Source organism: Periplaneta americana, chromosome 16 (genome assembly GCF_040183065.1).
Source record: "Periplaneta americana isolate PAMFEO1 chromosome 16, P.americana_PAMFEO1_priV1, whole genome shotgun sequence".
In the NCBI taxonomy this organism is placed as follows: Eukaryota; Metazoa; Arthropoda; class Insecta; order Blattodea; family Blattidae; genus Periplaneta; species Periplaneta americana.
Genome location: NC_091132.1, coordinates 111389720 through 111409638, shown reverse-complemented (window position 1 = coordinate 111409638; position 19919 = coordinate 111389720). Strand labels below are relative to the sequence as shown.

Below are 19919 nucleotides of genomic sequence, written 5' to 3'. Positions count from 1 at the left end.
AGAAATCAGACACTGAATGTGCAGTGTATGTGCGCGGAACGCCGGTCTGTGCAGATTGCGTCATTCACATGTTGCTCTTACCAGTTCTTAGCCGGAGGGATGTACAAGAATCTATTCTGCGCTTCTGGTGTTCAATTAAATTGACATTTGGACATTATAAACACACTCAGCAGAAGGAAAAAACACAATCATTGTCAGGGTCTATATTTGACAATTGTAACACAGGAAACAATAGACACTCAGTTATAATTCACAAAGCAGTGGTCTGTAAAGCATCTTTTAATTACATGATTTGTATACAGTATTTGAAGAAAATATAAATATTTCAGTAATCTGGAAAAAAACAAAAAACGAACATAGTATTTCATTTTACGTAACAGGTACTGATTATTTCAAAGTACATTCTTTCATTGTTCGTCAAACATTATTGGGACCATTGGTGCACAAATGTTAAATAAAATATTTTACTCCAGAGATTCTAAACAGATTTCCATACCGGCCGAGGTCGAAATAAAGAAAATAATTAAAATTTTATCGATTGCAAGGCCTCCAATAGGAGTAGGATATTTAAGGTATAAATTACATGACGCGAAGTCTATTTTAATCCAACAGTATGAAGAGTTTTACAATTTATCAAATTGGGATTATAGCAATGTTAATATGCAAAAACATCATAGATATGGGGTGAGATGGGGAAAATAATAAATTAACCAGGTATGTTCTTGGTAGTTAAGTTACAAAGCTATTCATTTTATTGCCAGGTTCAGTCCAAAACACAATGAAATAATGCACTCTAGCGGTAAAGAACAACACTACTTGAGAATCAATTTTGAAATACGGACAAGTGAGCGATACTATAATAAAAATCCGAACGCTTCGAACGAATTTTTTCCGGTAAATGAGCGACTGACTTAAGGGAGCAAAACTGCTCTTAGGAATGACGTCACAGAGCACGGACTCTGCCGACCAGTGATCTGCGACAACGAGCAGGAATAGCCATCCAACGTGGAAACACAGCGAGCATTTTGGGGACCTTTTCAGAGTCCAATTCTCTGGATGAAATTTTCTTCATTTGAATATCGATGTGATATTATTTTATCGCAGTCACTGCGATTCATGGATCAAGACTAACTATAATAGAGAAGCAGCTGAAGAATGTTATGGTGTAATAAGACTTCAAAATAAACATCTAGATATGAGCCGTTCAGAGCAGAAGTGGTGTAAGTAAAAAATGGGTAATGAGGGTTAAAGTAAACATTCTGCAAAATACAGCGCTATGTAGAAATTAATATTCAATTTATTTAAACTATTAGTAGTAGGAAAATATTTGGGGCTAAGCGGGATGAAGCTACAGGAGAATGGAGAAAGTTACACAACACAGAACTGCACGCATTGTATTCTTCACCTAACATAATTAGGAACTTAAAATCAAGACGTTTGAGATGGGCAGGGCATGTAGCACGTATGGGCGAATCCAGAAATGCATATAGAGTGTTAGTTGGGAGACCGGAGGGAAAAAGACCTTTAGGGAGGCCGAGACGTAGATGGGAGGATAATATTAAAATGGATTTGAGGGAGGTGGGGTGTGATGATAGAGACTGGATTAATCTTGCACAGGATAGGAACCGATGGCGGGCTTATGTGAGGGCGGCAATGAACCTTCGGGTTCCTTAAAAGCCATTTGTAAGTAAGTAAGTATTAGTAGTAAGTGGATAGCAAGGAGGACATATTAATTGCTACTTTGCGCTGTATTTTACAGAATTTTTTTTACTTTAAACCTCATTACCCAATTTTGACTTACACCACTTCTGCTCTGAACGGCTCATATATTTCTTTATTGATGTAATAGTTACCACATTTTTATAAGTAATTTAGTGTTTATAAGTAGCGATGAATGTTTAGAAATATTTGAAGAGCCCACTGCAAGAATGATGGATGTCACTTTTTTGTCGAAAATGAACCAAGACTGTCAATACAGAGCTTAAGACATATAGAATGCACATAGAGAGTTATATGGCATTAATACTGATAGTCATTGTCCAGTAATGATCGGAAAATCACAGTTAAGCTTTGAGCGCTAAGCATTTCAAACTTTCAATTGCTTTTCCTGCAAAATGTATTCCAAATGACATCCGTCATTCTTGGAGTGGACTCTTCATTTATTAAATAAATTAAGAATAAATTACTTTACTCGTAGTTGGATAGGCCTAATAAAGATATTAATACGTATCGCTATTTACTGGATTACGAGGTCTGACAACCCTACTGCAGTGACTAGAGGACAGAATGCTGCTATTCATACCGAGTGCATGGATGAATATATAATAGGATGCGAAACTTACTGAGTTTCCCGTAACACATACTAGAGGCGCTGTTGTAGAAATTTATCTTGCTGTCACCTGTTGGGCGGAGGGGCGCTATTACATTTAGCAGCGCACCAAGTAGCGAAAAGAGTAACTAATTACTCCATGCATTTAGCAGCGCACCTGGTGACGAAAATGTTAAACTGTGCAGAATGTATTCCCTCCCACCCTCATCGATATTCAAAACTAACCCAATTTAAAATAAAACATAACATTTTTATTCCTCACGGCATCTTCTACTGAAAATTCTTACCGGAGCCAACAGGAAGATAAAAGAGACGATCTATTTTATACTATCCTATTAAAATATAATCAGACTGAGACATAAAATAAAACAAAAGGTTAGATAATTGGGATTGTATTCTTTGGGTATTTATTGTACAGCGCAATGGAAAAGTCTGCAAAAACTACTTAGATACTTCAATTTATTATATTACTATTAGTTTACAATACATTCAACAACACTATTTTTACAACGTCCATAAACATCACTGTTTAACATACACTGCTTATACACACACGCAGTATCACTTTATGTTCACTTAGTTGCAAGTTTCCGGCTGCCATCTTGTCTCCTCGAGCAATATCTCGAACGGATAAATAGAGAACTCTGGGTAATGTACCCAACACGTAGTTCTAATGTTCACTACCTACGCCGTTGGGCGCTGATCACCTTATTTGAGCCCCCTGCCGCCAGATGGTGCTGACCGCAGTTTCGCATCTTATTATATATTTATCCATGCCGAGTGCGTATATGTATTCGTAGGTGAGCCGGCGATGCGCTGTTGCCAAGCTACGCAGACTTTCAGCCTCACCATGCACTACAGTAATTACAAGACGCATGATTTAGTTTTTGTGTCTATTTTAATGTATTCTATTGCCCCCTTCAATATGCACTTCCACGATATAAAGATCCTAAATGACTGTAGTCCATATTCTTTTCAGGCACAAACATCCACGACACACTGAAAACAGCGATTCAGGTGGCACACGAAGGTCTGCAGAATATCACGACGGACGACAGGCCGGAGCCCATCATTGTGTTCCTGACCGACGGTGAACCCACAGTGGGTGAGGTGAGGCCGAATAAAATACAGTCCGCAGTCCGAGAGCTGAACACAGACCCCCAGGCGTCGATCTTCAGCCTGGCGCTGGGTGACGACGCCGACTTGGGTTTCCTCAAGAAGTTGTCGTTACGCAACTCCGGCTTCGCTCGCAAGATCTATGAGGCCTCCGACACCGCGCTGCAGCTGACGGACTTCTACCGACAGGTGGCTTCCCCGCTACTTGCAAACGTCACTTTCAGTTACCAGCCCGACCAGGTACGCCCCCTTCGTTTACCACTGTTACTGCAACTATGAATTCTTAGTTGTCTTTTTCAAACTACAGACACAATGACATCTATTGCATCTCTCGAAAGTTTTCATAATTCTGGCCAAGTTTAGTTTTGTTGGGAGGAGGGAAGCTTCTCAACTCACTATAGGACACTCATGACTAGGGACCGGATTTTTATGTAATTACATAGGCCTATTATATTCATTTCAACCTAATCGTACATAAATAACAAATCTCTGCGAATCTTGTAATTACCATTAATATATTAAAATTTGATACTACATATTTTACATATTTACCCCATATTACATATTATGGCTTGATATTACATAAATCTACATATTTACTGGTTTTATTCATTTTTACTTCTCTAAAAGGAAAAAAAAAAAAATTTCTGCTGGGGAAGTTTACAATTTGAAATACACAGATTTAAAAAGCCTTTTTGCCTACCCAAGAAAGGATATATTTCAGGACGAAACATAACATTCTTAGTTCCAGGAAGTAATAGAGGCACTCAATCCATACCACCCAATGTAAATATGAATGAAGGAAAGGCAACCTTTCTCATACAACTACCTTGTAATGTAAAAATCACTCAGAAAGTAGCGTTGCTTTCATGCGGTGGAGTGGGATGAGGACGATATGATTTGTCTCGAACTATAATTGTTCTGCACACGTCTTAACAAGCCGTTCCCATGCTATTTGCAACCTTACCCATCCTCTTTCTAATCCTTCCAGGCATGAGCCTCAATAAAGTAGCCGACTTTTGAAAAGAAGCTGAAGTAAAGAAAGAAACTGGAAAGATGTTTAAAGATTAAAATAAATAGCTTTTCAGGTTATTGCTTGACCTCTTAACTTTAAATTTAGTAGACTTATACGGAAATGGGACTTTCCGAGGAATTAGAAAGTATGGTTCTCGGCTGGAATAATCCTACTCTTCTGAATGAGACAGGAATGTCACTTTTCAAACAACAATTTGTAAATGCCTATAGTTTGAGGTTTTAGTAGGTGCTTTGTTTCTTACAGGGAGCAGCTAAAATGCATGTATCCCACATCTTCTCTTATTTTCTCCTAATCCAGTAAAGCGAAACAGTGCTTGCACTAGGCCTAATGTTGTGTCATTCATTTCACTAAGTTCTCTAGTTTTAGTACTTACAGTATAAAGTGCAAGTGAGTTTATCTACTGCTTTTAAGTAACTAAAATGTTCCCTGTGTCTTCAATCCTACCGACAAAAATAAAATCATAGATTGCGATGGACGAATCTTTCACTACAGATGAAAAAATAGTAATGTGTCAAGTGTGCGGTAAAAAAGTCATGTGCTCTATGAAATCACAATTGGAAAGTCTTACCTATCCTATACCTGCCACATATTGATAATATTAAATATTTTCATGATTTTACATATTTTGGTAAATATTCAGCTTATTTTTCTTACATAAATATGCACATATTTCACACCTTGATATTACATAAAAATCCAGTCCCTACTCATGACGTAGGTCGTAGAGTCAGCACTAGAGATGAACAACGAGCGGGAATTCAAGACTGATAGCTCCCGCAAAGTCGAAAACCCGCAAGACAATATTGCCTGCTGATGTAAACACTGCTTGTGAGTGAATCAAGCGAACGTTCAAGATAATCGGGAGTGGTCAACTCTCGAACGTCAAGCAGCCTTTAACCGTCACAGTTGTTTTTACTCACAAACCAGACTCAACTTTTAACTGTTAGCAACTATTATACAGTATATGTATAAACAATCAAATGGTATATTTGAAACTTCATCTCTATCTTTCAGTGTATAATAATCCTTTCCTAATCTTTATTTAATTACTAGGCCCTTATTAAAAGGCTAGGATTTTTTTCGTATGTTTGAGATTAAGTATACAATCTCAAGTAAAAAAAATAATGCTTTATTTAACTTTATGTTTTATGTTTCTTCGGGATTCTCTAAGCTTCGAACATTTTATCCCTATCAATTTGACCATACATATTACACATTCACTATTTCACTTCCTGGTTGCAGTTCTGAGGGATCTCAGTTTTCTTAGTAATAAAATCTATCTGCGCAAGTGACACTAGAAGAGCTCTTGCGCGTTGCAGGTGGAGGAGCAGTCCACTACTCGACGGGTATTTCCCACGCTGTTCTCGGGCTCCGAACTCGTGGTTGCCGGCAAGATAAAGAAGCAGGCCTTGCAAGACACTCTGCTCGGTCAAGTCAGCGGCTCGTCCCTCGATGGCGCCTCTTCCTTCCGGTCGTCAGGAATCGTCAAATCGTCGTCCCTGGAGCGACTGTGGGCGTACCTCACGATACAGCAACTGATTGAGCAGCACGAGCTGCAGGACGAGGCCAACTCCACGGAGAGCAAGAAGAAGGCACTGCAGATGGCGCTCAAGGTATCAAGCATGCACGCTTCCCCTTATAATTCGTCTAATCGTTTCTATTCATTCTATATCTTCATTCTATTTATTCCTTTTAAGGTTAAAAGTTTGAAACTTGTGATCCATTCTATCCTCTAAAACATTTGCAGTTTTCTGTTTATCATATTTTACCATTTTATGAGTAATTAGGTATATCAAGTCTTTAATTAATACAGTGAAACTTCCCCTAACGGACACTTCCCAATAGCGGACTCCTCTCAATAACGGACATTTTAAAATTCCCCTGCAAAATAACATTGGCCCTTATGATAAAATTCTTCCAAACAGCGGACATTCTCAATAACGGACGCGGACACTGAAATGTATCTCCCAACAACAATTAAAACTTACAAATAACGGACAGCGTGAAAGAAGAAAAAAAGACGGTTGTAAATTAAACGGAATTCTTTGCAACAATCATTATCGTGTATTTGAACGTTCTTGTACTTTATTGAAGGTAAGCAGCACAGTTGTTAGTTGTGATACTGTACATGAGCAGTCCGTACTTTCTTAGTTTGTCAAGTTGAGTGTTCGGAAGTACAGTCACATTAAAAATGTCACAAAAACGTAAACGTTTGTAACTAAAAGAGAAAGTGGATATTGTAAAGCATAGTGAGAAGGAGAAATTAAGTGTTCGTGAGCTGGCCACAAAGTTTAATGTGGGAAAACTCAGGTTAGTGAAATTTTGAAAAACGAGGATATTATCTTAAAATCATACACTGAGAATGCAATTCTAGATTTCTTTGTGTAAGGTGAAGTGGTACAGTGACTGATGTTTATTTCATTTAGAAAACATTTACTGGTACGATTTCTCTCTGGATGAATACTGTAAACAATCTCACAATCTCACTGTCTACTGTACTGTACTGTAAAATATAGTGTTGCATATGTATGAGAAATTTTAATGTACTGTATACAGATTAACGATTTTCTAAATAGCGGACACTTCTCAATAACGGACATTTAATTTTTCCCCGGCGGTGTCCGCTATTGGGAAGTTTCACTGTATTTTTATATCACCATTATTAAGATTTGTACTTTGCAATCAACAAATATTCTAAAGACTTAGTCACTTTTATTTGTGTATTTACTTGTTTAATTTTTTATGAAAATGAAACTACTGAACAAATATATATGTTAAACTATTTAGAGTGTAGAAAATCTACAAATTTCATTATAATATTAAAACAGGAATATCGAGTGTCAAACAAGTGTGCCACATTAATAAACAAATTACAAGCAAAGAAAAGAAATGACACAACTAAAATGTTACAAGGTTATGGCTGTACCGGTTATCCTATGGACCTTTCTCTTTAAACTCTTATTTAACTAGACTACGCTATATTAATTTCGAGGTTATCTAGTGTCAATGGAATTGGTGATAATGAGATGATTTTTAGTTTACTTGGTTATTTAACGACGCTGTATCAACTACTAGGTTATTTAGCGTCGATGGGTTTGGTGATAGATAGATGATCTTTGGCGAGATGAGGCCGAGGATTCGCCAGAGATTACCTGACATTTGCCTTATGATTGGCGAAATATATAATGAGATGATATTTTGGTGAAATGACACCGAGGATTCGCCAAAAGATTACCTGAAATTCTCCTTACAGTTGCGGAAAACCTCGGAAAATCCCAAACAAGTTACAGCTCAAGAGGGATTCAAACCCAGGCTTCAGCCTCGGAGCAATAGTCCCATTTCGCTAACATGTCTGTAGTCAACAGAGATCTTAACTAAAATGACTATCTAGGAATACAAACATCTGAGATGACATTTTTACGGATGGTAGCAGAATATACTGTATTGGATTTAACAAAAATAAATAAGTTACTATTAGAAAAAAAGTGTCATCTCGTTGAACTAAAAAAGTAACTAACTCTTCTTCATATCCTTAGTTAGAAAGTCTGGTATTTTATTTTTATTTTTTTTTTAATTCATTGAGTATGCACCAACGAGTATAAGTCATATGTAAGGGCTATACAAGAACACATACATATGTTATACAATGTAATTGAAAAGTCATGAAACTACAGTCTGTGAAAAACAAACAATAACACAAGAATTTATTAAAGAAAGAAAGCAAAATAAGAACAAACAGTAAGATAACATAAAGTTTTGGGCAGAAAGAAGAAAAAGTTTGAAACCATGAAATAAATAAATCAACTGAGAATTAAAATAAATAATCTTCCCAAAAACGTATTTTTAAACAATTCTTAAAACACCGGCAATTTGGTAAAAGTCTTTATTCTAAAGGAAGTTGGTTAAAAGTTGTTGTTAAAAATGGTTAAGTCCTTTCGTTCCATAAGTTACTGAGCTATGCTGAGAAAAATATATATTGTCTTTTTGTCTTGTTAAATAAGTATGTATATCTTTATTAAACTGAAATAATAATAATAATAATAATAATAATAATAATAATAATAATAATAATAATGATAATGATATATTTAACCTGGCAGAGTTAAGGCCATACGGCCTTCTCTAACACTCAATCAGGAGTAAAAACTGCGTTATAAAAAAACACTACAAATTTACTAAGTACACTACAATTTTACACATAAAACTGAATGAGATAATAATAATAAAATGTAAACAACAAGTAAGAAGAAAGCAGACATAATATATAACATACAGAAAGAAAGAAAAAAGACTAATAAAATGTGAACAGCAGGTCAAAATAAATGATGCATACAAAGTATAAAAAAATAAGACAATTATTATTTTTTTAAATTTTAGTTGGTTATTTAACGACGCTGTATCAACTACTAGGTTATTTAGCGTCGATGAGATTGGTGATAGCGAGATGATATTTGGCGAGATGAGGCCGAAGATTCGCCATAGATTACCTTGTATTCACATTACGGTTGGGGAAAACCTCGGAAAAAACCCAACCAGGTAATCAGCCCAAGCGGGGTTCGAACCCGCGCCCGAACGCAACTTCAGACCGGCAGGCAAGCGCCTTAACCGACTGAGCCACGCCGGTGGCTGACAATTATTGATAATAATAATAATAATAATAATAATAATACTAATAATAATAATAAGAATAGTAATAATATTAATGATAATTATGATAATAATAATAATAATAATAATAATAATAATAATAATAATAATAATAATAATACTAATAGTAGTAATAAAATAGTGCAGTACAAAGCATACAATGAATACAATATTTTTAAGTACACACAGTAAGAAAAATTATGATTATATATAACTCAACTTATGACATTAGAGATATACCATTATCGGAAAATATGAAAACAAAAATATAAAATAAGTTAAATATCACTAGAACATAAAAAAATGTGAATACGTGGAAACATGCAATACAACACTTGTCATAATAGTAAGTTAATTTGGCAACTCGTCATAAGATAATTTTCTAACTTGGATTTGAAAGATTTCAATGTTCGGCAGCCCTCCACTTCAGGCGGCAGAGAGTTCCAGTGACAAAAGGTAGCAACAGTGAAAGATGAGGAATACAGAGATGATGTGTGAAGTGGAATTTCTAGCGTGTTATCGCGTTGTGATCGAGTATTAATATTATGATAGCGAGAGAGAGTATGAAAACGAGCGAATAAATAATAGGGGGATGAAGTGTGCATAATTCGATATAAGGGAGAAAGTGAGTGCAGATTTCTCCTCTCATGTAACCTAAGCCATGATAACTTCTCGAAAGAAGGTGAGATATGATCATAGTATCGAACATTACAAATGAAGTGGACGCACGCGTTATGAACACGCTGTAGTTTCTGAGCGGAATCAATCCTGAGATCACTGAACAAAACGTCGCAATAATCGAAGTGAAATGTAATATTACTATGTATTAAATTGTTCATAACTTTGTACATGAAAATAGCAGTACCTAATTTGATAATTGATTCAACTGGTAGAACGAAAGAAAATTGATATATATATATATATATATATATATATATATATATATATATATATATTTAACTGGAGTCAAATAATGAAAACCCAATCAATTTCTTAAAGCTCTATTTTGAATAATTTGTAAAGGTCTTAAAGCAGCTTTCGTATTACGTCCCCAAATAAATGACATATACATTAAATGAGAATGGATAAAAGCATAATATACATTCAAGAGACAAGAAAACCATATTGATGAGTGTAGAAAAATTGAATTCTTGTCAAATAATTGTATAGTCTTTTTTTCATACATTTCTCCAAAATTTTAGAAATAACAGGCAATATTTAAATAGGACGATAGTTTGTAGGATCATTACAATCACCATTTTTAAACACAGGAATCACTTTAGCTATTTTTAAACCTCTAGGCACAGAACCTAATTGAAAGGAGTAATTAATAAATTCAGAAAGTGCCACGCATAAGGAAGATTTACACTGCTTTATAATAGAACTTGTTAATCCATCTCTTGTTTTATTATTTGTATGCTAAGGCTATATAAATAAATAAATAAATAAATTTAGCTTCCCTTATGAAAAGGTTGCCAGATTTGACAAAGCGTATTACATATAATTTGGAAACACCTAAAAGGTAAAATGATATACATTTGAAATGGTTAGGGAATCGGATATGCAAAATATCAGAAAAATTTATACCCAAGTAGAGTTTGTGCTCATTTACAGTTAAGAAAGAGGGGGGGATATCATCAGATAGGTTAGAATGATTTGAATGCCATATACCGCGAGAAAAATAATAGTACGGATTGATTGGCATTGATATCTAAACCACAACAGCCATCGGTTAAGATAACTTGAAATTTCCATTATCACTCCCGTACAAAAAAAAATGTTATGTTTTATTTAACGACGCTCGCAACTGCAGAGGTTATATCAGCGTCGCCGGATGTGCCGGAATTTTGTCCCGCAGGAGTTCTTTTACATGCCAATAAATCTACTGACATGAGCCTGTCGCATTTAAGCACACTTAAATGCCATCGACCTGCCCCGGGATCGAACCCGCAACCTTGGGGATAGAAGGCCAGCGCTATACCAACTCGCCAACCAGATCGACTCCCGTACAAATGATTTCTCAATATCTGAACCGATCCTTTGAGGGCACTAATGGCTATTTCCTTCACAATGCTATGTGTTAGGCCAAGGTTTTTACATTTGTTGGCAAAGAAGGAAGATATGGTACCTCGTGCTCCCACCATCAGACCTATTACATCAATGTGGGACAGGCTATATTTATCTTTATAGAACGGAATTGTTGGTTCATAGATCCGTTTCTTTTCACTGTCCACCTCATGCGGTAGATCTGCATGTGTCTCAAATCTGATGGTGGGATCGAGAATGTATGCCGAGTTGTTCTTAATGGCAATGATTTCAATTCGCCGAACACTTCCTTGTGTGGCTAGTCCCTGCACCTCTTGATGGACCGTAAACCCTACTTCCTTCAGCGCCTCGGCCAGCATGGTGACGGATGTTGCGAAGGGCCTCACTATAGGGCCAGAAGCCAAGGATATGGGGAAGAGTTTCAATCTCGCTGAGACAGCGCCTACAGCGGGTACCGTCCCGACTTCTACCTGGTACAGCTCGGACCGGAGCGACATAGCCTACCATTTTAAGGGCGTCTATCCATTCCGAGAGGGTTAGACCTTTGTGATTTCTTATCCAGCTGTTTGCTGGGGGGAACTCTTTGTTAAGAATCACGCCTTTACTCTTTTGTTGCAATGTACACCAATTTTCAAAGTCATTGTCTCTTAAAGCGTCTCTAACTTTTCGAGAGTCCACAAAATTTCCACGATTATTTAAAAAAGAATTAGCAAGAGTTAATTTAAGGCTCTTTAAACATGTTTTACTCTCCTCAATAAGGTCCCTAGTGGAAGTAATGTAAGGATCATTAGTTTTGTGTAATACCCTTAATACTTCATTAGGTAAAACTGGCTCCAGAAAAAAAAAAACGAATCCTTTTCTGTATGAATGTTCTGCAGGTGTGAAGATTAGTCTTGAAGTTTGTTTTAACGGTTTACCCAAGGGTAGGAATCCTTATTTTCATTCTTTTTCTGGGGTTCCTCCTACCCTTCAGTGCATGATTACATGCAACGCGTACAATTTTGTCCAATGCCATGCATTTCTAATTTTTTTTGTCTTCTCTAGACTTATCTGCTATTTTTCTTCATTCGTTTGTAATTTACATAATTGGTTTCTCTTGTCAACAGTATTCATTTGTTACACCGGTGACGTCACTTGTAGTGGTGAAGCCTAACGACACGCATGCAGTGGGGTCTGAGGTCATACAGCCTGCAGGTAAGAGTGACTGAAGATTGAAATAAAAAAAAAACTTTAGAATAATGAACTTGTGTAATACTTTAAACAGCTGACACTGTTGTCACAAAGAACATCTAATTAATTTTGCACGTGATTTCTGTTTCTGGTTTATTTCTTCCTTCTACAGTCTTTACTCTGCTAAATGCTGTAGTGATGATAATGAATCTTGGTATATTCTTTGCTATCCTTCACACTTAATGAAATACTGTTGCATTTCATTAAAATAACTGAGTTCGAATGCTTATTCTGCACACAAAATATATTCTAAGTACGTACAGTACAAGTTTACATAACATTTTTGGCTCAAGTTCTACTAAACGCAGAGTATATAGATTTACGTGGAATATAAACAGTAGAACTCGAAACAACACAAAAAGCTCATATGAACATATGTTCTATGCGCGATAGTTCAAGGATCGTGTGTCAGCTGCCGATAATGGGGACATCGCTGCTTGTGTACAGATTGTGGAGTCGGTGGATCAGCGCTAGCACATTATTCTTCTATACAGAGAGCCCGAGTTCGATCCTGACCAAATCGTGATGGAGTTTGTGGTGCACAAAGGCGTTCCACCACTCCCTCTTTTAATCTAACATTTCTAGTAGTTAAAAAAAAAGGCTGGCGTGATGTCTCCAACAGATCCGTGCAATGCCTGGAGTGTCTGAACGTATCAATCATTAAGGCCAAGGTGGACATTTCTAGTACCTTTGCAGTGTGACGTATTACTGCTGGTACACTGTCGTTCAAAAATACCTGATCCCTACTAATCGATAATGATCGTTAATTTGTCCGTGCTTCATAGTTATTACTAAGCTGCGAATTTATGCCTATATGCCTATTTTAATCCTTAACCTGAAGGCGAAAAGATTTTAGATTACTTATCCATTTTAAGTCATTGTGAGTTTTATATGCGAATTCTATAGTGCCTATAATTGCCTATTTCACTACTAATAAATGCCTATTTGCTTATAAATACCTAAACGTTGCCTAAATATCCGTATTATATATTATACTTGAATTTACTGATCATTCTATCGACATTTTTTGAATCTGTAATTTGTTTCTTTTTATTTAGCAGAGGGAAGTGATATAGAACTATCGATAATTCTGTGTGTTACGTTTCACTGCCACCAGAGCGCGGAGAAATCGAATAATTTAAAATCAACCAATAAGGAAAAATGTATTTCGAAAGCCGCATGAATCATTGTGGTAGTTGACTAGGGTAGTTGTTTTAAACTGTGTATCCGTTTTGTGTGTTTGTGAATTGAGATGGAGTCGAGTTTTCTGCTGTAATACGTGAAGTATACCGTGGAGATATGCCAAAGCAAAAGTCATCAGAAGCACTGATTGGAAAATACATTGACATTACTGCGTTCCCACTGGTTTGGTCCCCAGCTGAGATTGGATCCCTGATGTATTGCCCCATTACTTCATGTGAAGTGGAAGGGAGTTTCTCCTAATTTAAGAACATTCTTACAGACAATAGACATCAGTTCTCATTACAACATTGGACGAATATTTAATTATCCACTGCCATAATGACATTCCTATAGAGAGTAGTGTATAATGCTACGCTATGGTCGTGTTAGCCATTGAGAATTAGAAATTTCTTAGTGCCTTTTTAAATGCCTATTTTAGAATTTTGAATGACTATTTTGCCTGCCTATTTAAACTGTTTTCAGTGCATAAAAATCCGCAGCTTGGTTATTACTTTTACGAATAGATGGCGAAAATAAGTCAGTGTTGCCAACTGTATGTAAATATAACCGCTTTATAGAATTCAAAATTTCATCCCTCTCTGCTTGTTGTAAAAAAACACTACAATACGTTTAGCTGGAAACTGCTCATATTGCCAACTGTGAGAATAATATTTATCTACATTTTCATTTCGAATTTTGAAATAATATGAACATTTAAAAGGGAATGAAAGCGAGAACTGGCTGAAAGTATGACGTAAGAAACGTTTTGTAATTATCAAAGAATGCAGGAGAAAATGTATAGTATATTAGGAATAAAATAAATAATACAGTTTTGTATTATTGTTTCTACTGTATTATTTTATGTACCGGCATTTAAATATTAAATTTTATAGATGAATAAATGTGTCATTTTAAGGATGCATTCTAATTCCTTAATTTGTTTGAGAGATAAATAGCAATTTCAGAGACAAATAAGTGTATGATAAGTGTCATCTATTGAGAATTAGCGAAGTTTGTACGTTGGTTATAATCTCTGGTTCGGATTTATCCCGTTGTTAGAATGTCCGCTTACACGATCACAAAATTCTAGGTCAGATATCTTTGAACGTCAGTGTAGGCAGGAAGAGCTGTAGTTACAAGAAAGAGGTACATCAAGTAGGACTGTTAATGATTCCAGCAGAGCCTCGGAAGCTCTTTAGGCCTACTATCTCGAGAACTGTTGGATATTGGACTTTATGTTCATGTGAACGTTCCGTGTTGTTTCGAGGTTTACTATTTACACTCCAATTACTTTTCAGATAACTTGATAAATCTATACATTCTGTATATTATCTACTAAAATTAATTATTATTATGTGCTACATTTTATGGCTTTGAAAGTAAAGTTTTTCTGCCTTAGTTAAGCACAACTCATGTTTATAAACTAATTGCAGTAAATATTATTTTCCACTTCTTTCTATAGTACTTCGGCTGATTCCATGTAATTTATTTTATAATAATTTAAAGGACTTCCACTCCTTACTTGTCGCATAGGACATGTTAATTCCATTATACAGAGTCATCATTTTATTTTTACTTCAATTTTTATTGTACCTGAGTTTTTGAATGTACTTCACTCCCACTCCCTCTACTAGTAAACTTCCAACCGTTCTCCACACAGCACCAAGCGTATACAGTCAAAGTCGCCTTACGGTCATAGTAAACACAAACAGTACTGAAATAGTGAGTATAGTACATTCCAAAAATATGTTCGCGTTTTCCAGTGACGAAAGAACTTTCAATATTTAATCATATTCTCGCACAGGTACTGTCGTCCGTTTGCCTACGTCGCATCCCGGTTTCCCCCACCCGCTTCTGCTCGCCCTCTGTAAAGACTAGTGGCTGGGCTGGCTTAGTTCTTTTCTGAAAACATTAATTTCTGTTAGGAATTGGACGTCTACGTAATATTATACAACTGTTTAAAATAACTTAAATAAAAGGGCCTTGTTAATTGTCACGTGATTGCGACAAAACCACTTGGACGGACAATAGATAGTATATCTCAGTAATTTTATCTTTTCGAATCGGGCAGAAGTGAAGATTGAATTTACAGTACGTAAGGTAATCTTTTATAGAGCAAGTACATAATTATTTCAACATGAGTTACTAGTACGAAAGACAAAACTGGTAATTGGAATTAGATACAATGGTCTACAGTGCGATAATATGCAAACAGTAACTGAAGCCTGTATCGAAATGAACGGCCACCATTTTAAAAAATGTGTTTAAATATCCATATTATGATTATTTTTCAATTTAACTTCATTCTCTATATTGTACGCTAATGTGCTGTAACAGTACAATATACACTGCATAATGAATACGTCCGAATGGATAGCTCAGTTCGTGAGTAAAAACACTTACTGTTAATACAGTACTGTATTTTGATTAAACAAAAACATAATGAAAATTATCAAACTCAAAATCGTGATATTTCCTAGTTTACGTAAATGGATGAACTACTTTTCTTCCCTCCTATACCTAGTAAAGTGATTTGTTTGTATATTACGCCAGTATCATCGAACTCCAGTCGTGGAAGGGGGTAGCAAACGGTGTTTCCTGTTCTCAAAAGTTAATCCAAAGGTATAGCCAGGTTAATATTAGAAATGTTAATAAAAATAAAGTGATGTCCCTGTATATGATATTTCATACCTTTTAAAATTCTAGAAATGTAAGGTAGAGGCCAAAATAAAACTAAAATGCTATCAAATAACTTCTTAGATTTTTTGTGGAAAAATGGCGCAAATACAGTAACAAATAAAATTATATAAAGTGTAAATAGTTTCTTTCTAACAAATTGCAATTAAAGTTAACACAGTGTTCATATTTAAGATGTCGTTCTCGGGTTCAAATTCGGCTGAGAGCGATGAATATTGAAGTGCAATATAATTCTTATCGTGGTATCCCCCTAGAGGGAAGTAAATAACTCTGTCTCTGATAGAGTAATGCAGGCAAAATCTGTCGGCTATTTCTTGACCACGTCAGAGACTCCGAGCAACCTCTGCAGTAGAAAGAGTAAGTTAGTTAAATAAAATACCAGACAGAATTCTTGTAGTGTCAATGCTCAGTCAAGTTACAGAATCCACTGAACTCATGCCGTATAGTTTTTATTGCTTATTTTACGACGCTTACCAAGTGCTATGGTTACCTAGCGTCCGAGTGAAATGAAGGTAATACTGCCAGCGAAATGAGTCCAGGGTCCAGCGCCGAAAGTTACCCAGCATTTGCTCTTAATGGACTGAGGGAAAACCTTAACGAGATAACTTGACCCAACCAGGATTTGAACCCGGTCCCGCTAGTTCCACGATCAGACATGCTAACCGCTACTGCAGAGATGTACCCGAATAGTTTCAAAGTCACGATTAGCTGTGTCCGACCTCTATCCATCGTGCTTCAAGCAATACCGTAGAAGTCCAATGATCAGACTGGCTAATTAATTGGTTTCCTACACTCATGGCCGGTTTTTCCAAGTATTGTTAGAACATTTAACGACTGTTAAACTCTAAACAGTTTGTTAATTAATAAAATTCTATGTTTTCAACACCAGGTTGGTTTAACAGATTGTTAACAGTTTGTTAATTTTAAATGTAGGATTTCGGGTAGTTAACTTGTTTAACGGTTAGTTAAATGTGGCCGATGTCTCCACAGCTGTTCGAACAGAAGTTGCGAAATTAATATTTTGTTTCTCTCTGTAGGGAATGTTTAGCATATTACTGGTAATATAACATTTAAAAATACTTTGGACTGTTTAAATACATCAGTGTTATTTTATTTCTTTCGTATTTCGTATCCATAATAGCAATGAGGAAATATAACCTTACTTTGTAATTATTATTCAGCACGTCACCTACAACTTTCATTTGTCAAGTATTTGTTTATGAAGCGTGGCCTACTATAACAGGTTGTCATTTTATGCAAGTTTCATGACTCACTCTATAATATAGAATTTAAAGATTAATTTTAGCCAATAAAAATTGTCTTACATGTGTAGAATCATTACCAACTGCTGTTGAGTAGTTAAAATAGTGCTAACAGACGTTATAGTTAAGTGGTGGTTATCTTAAACAAAATTATGTTGAACAAATTGAAAATACATTAACAAAGCGTTAAAAATAAACAGACTGTTAATTTAACATTCGTTAAGCAAAATTAAACATTACTTGGACAAACTGGCCATCAGTCTGTTTGCTTCGGTAGGCATAATTGAGATAATTCGTTATCTTAATACTGAACTGTATGAATCGTAGGCAGACTCGTGTAGCGAGAAGGTTAGTTCCTAGTGTATGTTCTATTAGATTTATACGGTAGTCTACCTTCAGGGGAGGACGCGGACTGAGACTGTCTTCGTATGCTCGGATGGGCCCATTGTACAACCCGGAATAGAATGGTGGCATGTCCTAAGGCCCTCTGCGGTACAGATTCCCTACAGCCTATACGAGCCCTTTACCTTTCCGCGTAGGCCTCACCGCGGTCCGAAAAGCTACTATGAGCCCACGGCACACAGCACTACACCAGCAACGAATGACCACATATTCACGGAATCCAAGTTCTGTAGCGGCCCGCAGCCGGAAAGAAACTGAGATGATGACGAAAGACGGGAAATGTAATTATGATGGCGAAATGAGCCCTAGGTCCAAAACCGAAAGTTACCCAGTATTTCTGCTTCATTTGATTTGAGGGAAAACCTAAGAAAAACTCGGGTAGGTGCAAACTTCGATCCGGAAACTGCACACCGCTTTTCGAGGGACCCACTAATCCTATCCGGATACTGCACAATGATTCACGAGGGTTTTACTAATCCTACCCGGGAACTGCACAATTTACGAAATATGTTTATTTTGCATTTGACTGTCTTTACATTGAAACTTCGCTTATTATCTTCCATCATTGCTTTGTATCAGTTTGTATGTTCTATCACCACGGCATGGCGCGTCCTCAGGTTGCGGATCGAGGAGACGGCCTCCAGATGTGGAGGGTAGCCAGTGGCGGATTTTCAGGGGAGGCAAGGGAGGCCGAGCCTCTCTTAATATTTTACCAGAACACAATATGGCAGTAATAATTTCAGCTGAATTAAGATCACAGACAAGTTGCAGCAAATGACGAACATTTTTCCTTTTATATTAATTTTACTATTCACTACGACTAAGATGTAAGTTACGTAAAGTCGACCACATTCAGTTGGTGATGCCCGCTCGCTATACTGTAGATAGTACAAATAATTCGTACTGAAAAATAACAGACAGCGCTGTAACTTGTATAGTCGACATCTAGCAGCCTGCAGTGTCTATGCGAGAGCGGGATAGAGGAGTCGGCTACATGACGCTACTCCCCGGTAACCATGACAACAGCAGTTCAACCAATAAGATAGCTGGTAGAAGAGTGTTTAAACTTGACTAGAACGCGCGAGGGGAGCCGATTTGGAGACGTCCTACCCACCGCTGACGACTGTACTGCTTATAGTCACAGCTGGTTTCGGCTGTATTGGGAAGCTCTCTCTCTTACTCTCTTCTTGGTTTTAGAAAATTGAGTCACGTGTTGTTAGCTTTCTCTCCCTGCGTAAAAGTTTTCATTTCTGTTGTTAGATTTTCTCTTGCTTGCGGGTGTTCTTGTTATTTTATTCTTTTGTGTTACGAGATGTATTTACTTATATAGTATTTTAAATATATCGAGTGGTTAGAAACAAATGAAGATTTGTCTCTAGCTTTTCTAGTAGCTGTTATTCAGTATATTGTGACCTTTTTGATCGGTTTGCGAAGAAAGAGGAACGTCCAGTTAATTTGATGTAAAATTAGACTGTGTAATAGTAATGAGCAAGCCTCGGATTCTTACGTTCGAATAAATTTTGTTGCTATCTCGTTACTTTCGAAATATTGCTTTTCTTGTTCGTTTTGTGTAGCAAAGAGTAACATTCTTAAATTCAATATGACCTAAAAAGACCTAATTCGTAGATTATGACTTATAGTGTCCCAAAGAGAGGCTATCTTTACCAAGCCGTTGTAATAATATTAACTGTATGTTGTTTATTTTAATTTTTTCTCCGTAAAATCATATAAATTCCTAAACATAAGATTTAAAATCCTAAAACATAAATTGGAAAACCTAATTTTAATTTCTTAAAATCTATAAATTCTGCGCTGGGTAATGAGGTACGCCACGACCTTATATTTTTATATTCTCATCCTTCACGTCTTGGCCTCCTCAACTTTCAAACCCACCGCCCGCCACTGAGGGTAGCTGTGAATATATTGAATAAGCAGTCGCGGACAGCTGATGAGGGGTGGTGCTCCAGCTTGG

At 36.4% G+C, this 19919-nt stretch overlaps 1 protein-coding gene across 4 annotated transcripts in view; it reads left to right on the top strand.

The window, feature by feature from the left end:
- The window catches only part of LOC138691073 (inter alpha-trypsin inhibitor, heavy chain 4-like), a 196534-nt gene that overhangs the window by 160923 nt on the left and 15692 nt on the right, over positions 1–19919 (top strand). For all 4 annotated transcript variants that reach the window (XM_069812761.1, XM_069812760.1, XM_069812762.1 and 1 more), the window contains exons 9-11: positions 3309–3685; positions 5801–6094; positions 12281–12368. In XM_069812761.1, the coding sequence (XP_069668862.1) occupies positions 3309–3685; positions 5801–6094; positions 12281–12368 (759 nt within the window). The remainder of the gene's footprint in view (positions 1–3308; positions 3686–5800; positions 6095–12280; positions 12369–19919) is intronic.